At 28.2% G+C, this 6,258-nt stretch overlaps 1 protein-coding gene across 2 annotated transcripts; it reads right to left on the bottom strand.

Annotated features, from left to right (window-relative positions):
* Nucleotides 1–1,170: 1,170 nt before the first annotated feature.
* LOC120255446 (putative receptor-like protein 8) lies at nucleotides 1,171–2,418 on the bottom strand. Of its 2 annotated transcripts, XM_039263274.1 has the most exons (4): nucleotides 1,872–2,418; nucleotides 1,726–1,779; nucleotides 1,479–1,634; nucleotides 1,171–1,356 (listed from the first exon to the last, which is right to left on the bottom strand). In XM_039263274.1, the coding sequence occupies exons 1-3, from the start codon at nucleotides 2,410–2,412 to the stop codon at nucleotides 1,483–1,485; spliced, it is 747 nt and encodes a 248-aa protein (XP_039119208.1). In that variant the 5' UTR covers nucleotides 2,413–2,418; the 3' UTR covers nucleotides 1,171–1,356; nucleotides 1,479–1,482. The 2 variants fall into 2 exon arrangements, with proteins under 2 accessions (XP_039119208.1, XP_039119207.1); XM_039263273.1 differs by having other exon boundaries at nucleotides 1,171–1,634.
* Between the last annotated feature and the right edge of the window lie 3,840 nt (nucleotides 2,419–6,258).

Genomic DNA, 6,258 nt, shown 5'->3' with positions numbered 1-6,258 from the left:
CCAAAGGCATATGGAATTGGATTTTAATATTTTTAAGATGGTTGTAGTGAAAAAATTACAACGTTTTAACGCTAACATTATTGCAAATATAGAAACCATGAAGGGCAAACTAGTAAGTGAACGTAAAACCAATTATGACTTGATTTTGTTATTAAAATAAATAATACTCGTTATATAATGTTTTTCAAATATTGGAACATTTATTAACATTAGATATATGGAAGTATATAAAATTGGAGTGAAAATCACTTATTTGATATATGATATAGTCGATTTATGCTGGTTTATTTAATATGATTTATCCACTGGAGATCTTTATTTAACGTTTAAGAAATATAAATGTCACAAGACCTCACCAGGAATAATTATATTAGAGGGAGGAATTTAAATTTAAATATTCAAAATGAGGCCATGAGACGAATTATAAATAAAGGATAAATTATTATATTAAATAAATAAGGTATTACAAAGAGATATAATATATATTTCCTATATTTTAACTTTAGAAGTAAGCCTAATTAAAATTAATTTGAGCTTGAAAATCAAGCTCAATTTAGATATTTAAAAATTTTGAGCTGAGCTCCAGGTTAAGCTTCTAAGAAATGGTTGAATCAATTGATAACTCTATTAAAAAAAATATATCCATTTGCTTTCATAGGTAATACAGATGAAGCTTGTAGAAGATCTCTATCTTGATGTTTTCAATTAATGTTAAATTTAATAGACACGATTTCAATTAGTACATTTGGAAAGGATGAAAGTACATTTAAATATTGTTACAACATAACTTAACACAAAATTAACATAGTGGACTTAATAAAACATTGTTTATGTATGATTTTTTATTAGAACATATTATAGTAGCCCTTCCCATACAACTTTGTCATAGGGTATTCCTATCTTTTTACATGATGGTTATAGTTATAAATATTCCAATATTTTGTATTGAATATTATTAAAAACATAACTAGTAACAAATGGGCACTTTTGAAAATAAAGGGATGACAAATTTTGTCCTTATCTATACTAGTAGAGTAAAAACTCTTTTATAAGGATGGGTTTCTATCAAACATATATACTATATATATATATATATATATATATATATATATATATATATATATATATATATATATATAATATAAAAAAAATTAAGGAATATCTCTAGAAATAGATATAAGGTAAGGGTAGTATATATACCATTCAAATCAAAACCTTCACCAATGTTGTTCCCACTAAGATCCAAAGTCTTGAGAGATGGTATTTGACTCAGATATGGAATAATGCTTCTATTCATCCAATTTTCAGACAAATCCAAGTATTTGAGCTGGCTCAATTTGGACAAAGCTCCTAATACTTGAGAATCATAGAGAACAATAAGATTAGCAAATCAACCGCGTAGAAAAAGATACTTTTGCAAAATGAAGGGATGATCAACAATTTTGTCATATCTAAATCGGTGGGAAGTAAAAAAATACTTTTTTATAAAGCTGGGTTTCTATAAACCGCATTGAACAGGATGTTAAAAACATCTAAAGAATATTGACCCAAATATGGAATAATGCTTCCATTCAACAAGTTGTCAGATGGATGCAAGTATTTGAGCTTGCTCAATTTGGATGAAGCTTCGGATACTGGTAGAGAATCATATTGGAGAACAATAAGTAATTAGCAAATCAAGTAAGCAAAGCAAGATATAACAACAATAATATATTAGATACATACCATTGATAAAGAGTTCACTTTCCAGCTGACTCTGTTTGTGAGCATTGAGAGGACCTAAAAATTCAGCCAAACAAATCATTAGAGATTTAGCATTGATATGATTTACATTAAAAGTTGCAACACGCAACAACCATAGATGCACATACTATTGATAAAGAATTCAGTTGTCAAGCCACGCAGTGAAAGCGCCTTGAGTGAGGCTAATGCAGCTAAAGAAGACAGAGCTTTAGAATCAAAATAATTCTTAGAGAGATCCAAGTACTCAAGATTATTTAATTTTTCCAGTCTGCCAAAACAATCACTGGGGATGCAGCTATTGAATCCGTTCAATGTTAGAGTAAGGTGTTGCAGTTCCCAGAAAGGAAGAAACAAGGAGACATTCAGAGTGTTGCTATTATCATTTCCCCATGCAGAAGCAAGGTTTAGGTGCCTAACATGCTTTGTGGTGGGTGAGCAATGCACTCCATACCAACTACAACAATCAAAACTCTTATTCCATGACATGAAGAAGGAGAGTGGATCAGTAAATGCTGATTTGATATCAAGAAGAGCAATCCTCTCTTGCTCTACACAAGCAAAACAACCATTTGGTTGTTGTAGGACAAGATGAACCAACAACAACATCCACAGCAACATAAGAGTACTGAGCCATGATGAAAACAAGAAAGACAATTGCAAGTGTTTCATCTTTAGTATTAATTAACTGTGTGTGAGCCACTTAGCTACCCCTTTACAACTATTTATAATAATGTGCCATAACTAACACGTAAGCAAGTAATAATTTGATCAATAGCATTATTATATATTGATGACTTGTGGAAGTCAAGAGTCAACCTTGCCTATTTATATCCTATGGACCCTTTGATGATTCATACCATGCTTGACAAACTATACATCGATTTTTCATTCATGACTTAGTCAAGAGTCAAGAGTCAAGCTTGTCTATTTTTCCAATGGACCCGTTGATAGCTCATCCATAGTTATAGTTATGCAATGAATTAAGTTTATAATAGTTTTTAAAAAATTGAAAAAATCAAGGTCACAATTAATCATCCATAAAATTCACTATTTTCTACATCACTTGAAATATAAATAAAAGTCCAAAATAGCGTGTGGCCACAACCATCATGGGCCAGTTGAGATTGGAAACCCATTCCATTTTCCAATTTAATTTGATATGATATAGATAATTATTTTTGAATGACTTATATATTTTTCCGCTTACTATTTTCTATCATTTAATTTCATAGATTTATTATGGATTGATGGAAATTTGAATTTAACTCTAAACTCAAACCTTCTCTAATGAAGCTACTTGAATTTGGCAAATAAGTTTTAAATCTTTTGGAAAATATTTGCAGAGAGTAGCCATGGAATAATTTTTTTTTATATATATTTTACTACTTAGTTTAATAATAATTTAAACAGAAATCAACACTTGCAACAAAATATTTCTTTATTAAAAATTTAATATTTTAACTCAAAATAATTTTTTTATCTGGAATAAAATGAAACTTTTGTGAGACGTTTAGTTTTTTGAATAAAGACATAATTAATGTTATACAAATTATAAAAGAATTTTTTGTTAAAAAAAAGAACACTTATGAAGTGGGATCTATATAATGAGAAGATTTTATGTGGGGAAGGTTAGTTATTTAATATTACAAGAATTCATTGGCGAATTTTATGAAGTAAATAGACTTTTCAACATTTTTTTTTACATGTTGCATATGATTCAATGTTTCATGGAACTTCAACTAGTAAATAACTAATTAAAAAAAAATCATCAATTTGAGATTTATATAACATATGTAATTTCCCTTACCAAGTTCATCACAAATTCTGTGGGTATAGAAAATATATAAATTAATTTTTTATTTTCCACTCATGAACTTTAAATTCTATTCTCCTAATATTTTATATGTTTTTATTAAAAAAAAGTTTTTGTATTCTTTGTATTTTTACATGATTTAATCTTCTATCTCCACCACAATTAATAAAAAAGTAAATGCTATTAAGTAATTATTAAGTTAATACAAAGTGTGACATAGTTCCTAATTCGGAACACAAGGTGAGGCCTTATATAATTAAAAACAAATTGTATTACCAATGGGATTAGTTACTACTTAATTAATAAATTGGTATAAATTTTTAAATATTTAATATATATATATATATATATATATATGTATACATTATTGTCAAAGCATAATTTTATTTAATTTTTGCGACAACATTGGATGTTCTTCCACAAAATAGAATTGAGATATTTTCATTACCATTGGGCGATTGGATCTAATTTTTAATGAAGATTGATTAAAAAATGAGTACAAATTTTCCAAGTTTGGAGTGAAAAATAAACGACAAAGAGTTCATGAAAAAATTTCTCTTTTTTAGTCTCTCAAATGGCAAAGATATCACCCTAAGTTGTAGGTTATAATCAATTATAGGTTCCAGAGACAAAACAAATGCTACATCTTAATTAATTAACAATGTGTGAGCCACTAAATTTCTTAAAAAATGTTTATAATCAGTATTAAGTTTATCGACTATTCATCTAAGTCTAGAGTCAAAGTCTACCTATTTTTTCAATAATATGAATATTAGAAGAAATCAAGGTTCAAGCTTGCCCCATTTTTTTTTCTCAAAGGACCTCTTGATAAAGTAGAAATTGAATTTCTTATGCCGTGCTTATAGGTGTAATAAGATGTAACTAACAAGTTAATTAATGCAAACTCACATCTCTCTTGAAACATTATCCCTAATGACGTTGCATTGGACCATATCAAGATCTATTAATAACTCATTGGAATTGTCATATCCCCATTAATTGGTATGAATGATTTTATAAAACTAAAGGGGAAGTTCATACTTCGTTAACAGTTGGTAGTGATTATTCTTTGAGGTATAGAGAAAAAGAAATATGGTGCATGAGTCTTCAAGGTGGGGGCAACAATTTCTTTTAGGCTTAATTCGCCTCCACTAATTTCAAACCTTGGATGCAAATTGAATTGAATGACGAATTTCTTTTATAATACAATGAAAATACTGCCGAGTATAGTTTTATGACTCATCAAACTTAAGCATAGACAATAATGAACTTCTGAAGTGAAAGTTTCTTTATTTTTTGTCAGACTCCAAAGAGCAAAACAAGTGAATTTGTGAAGAGTTTGTTTGCCATTCAATTGACTTGAATTATTTTAGAAAGATTATTTTTATAGGAATGAAGTGTTGCTTAATAAAGAGACACACTACTTTAATAATGGGTGCTTACTAAAGAGACACACCATTTTAATAAAGAGATACACCACTTTATTAATGAGATATATCTTTTCAAATAAAACAAAACAACTTTTCATTAGTTAATGAAATTACAAATGACAACCTCTCATTAGTTATGTTACATTTGGTGATTATTAAATCTCTTTATTTTATATTAGTGCTTTTTGGAGTTTTATCCTTTAGTGTAGTGTTGTGTCTTAATGAGAAGGCATAGATAACTTCATATAAGAGTATGATTAATAGATACACCTCTTCATTTTTAAAATCCCCTTACAAAAGCCATGGTCAAAGAATCGGGATAGACTTATGATTTATTGATATTTGGACCACAACAATAGTTCTTAAGAAACCAATACTAATACTAGAATTTGTTGAAGGTTTTGAAATGAAACTTTTATTTTTATTAAAGATATGTTTTAATGCTTTAATCTTCTATATTGACTCTAATTTCAATTTTAAAAAAGATTAATACTACTTAACCATGCTTAGGTTTGTGTCAGGCAAATAAATTGAAAAATATTAGTATTTACAATAGTTACTGCTTAATTAATAAATTGGTTCAAAAATTTTAAAATGAGTTATAAAAATTTTTTAAACGAAGAGTTGATGGCAAGATATCACATTTTTAGTCTCTCAATTGGCTAAAGATGCACATCTAGCATCTTTCAATTGCATATCATTACAAGCTTTAGGTTCTTAAAATTTGATTGAATAGGTTCCATAGTACATTTCTGTGTTTGGCATTTTTCTTTGTATGATGTAATGGTATTTTAATATATATATATATATATATATATATATATATTAGGATAGTGGTGATTATGGGGCGACAATTCCATACCTCCGTCGGGGTTGTGATGGGCCAACTTGTTCTCATTTCAGAAAATAACGTGGGGGCTCATAAAGCATCGCTCGCCCCAAGGGAATTCCCAACTTGATGGAATTGCATAATAGTTGGTTAAATTTTACATAATTATAAGGATGTATTTTGTCTCATTTGTATAAACTCAAAATTAAATGTTCTAATTTATATTGATAAAAATCTAATGGAGTAATTTTTTTTTTTGGGTAAATTTCTATATGATAGTATGTATTTAAATTTATAAAGATTATTTTACAGATATATTGCCAAATATATTTATCTTCATATTAAATAATTAAAAAATAAAATTTACAAATGTATTTCCATGTAAGGATGGGGATCCCTAAGATAGGGAGACTACTGTCGTCCCCTCGGGACGGGGAATCCCC

The sequence above is a fragment of the Dioscorea cayenensis genome, unplaced genomic scaffold (assembly GCF_009730915.1).
Source record: "Dioscorea cayenensis subsp. rotundata cultivar TDr96_F1 unplaced genomic scaffold, TDr96_F1_v2_PseudoChromosome.rev07_lg8_w22 25.fasta BLBR01000998.1, whole genome shotgun sequence".
In the NCBI taxonomy this organism is placed as follows: domain Eukaryota; kingdom Viridiplantae; phylum Streptophyta; class Magnoliopsida; order Dioscoreales; family Dioscoreaceae; genus Dioscorea; species Dioscorea cayenensis.
Note: the sequence above shows the minus strand (reverse complement) of the source record. Positions and strands in the feature narration are given on the sequence as shown.

Bases quoted from the DNA above. Each gene is read 5' to 3' on its own strand.
- LOC120255446 (XM_039263273.1), bottom strand. From the start codon at position 2,412: ATGAAACACTTGCAATTGTCTTTCTTGTTTTCATCATGGCTCAGTACT. The intron at 1,780-1,871 runs GTATGTGCATCT...CTGAATTTTTAG, and splicing joins AACTGAATTCTTTATCAATA to GTCCTCTCAATGCTCACAAA. The intron at 1,635-1,725 runs GTATGTATCTAA...ATTCTCTACCAG, and splicing joins AAGTGAACTCTTTATCAATG to TATCCGAAGCTTCATCCAAA.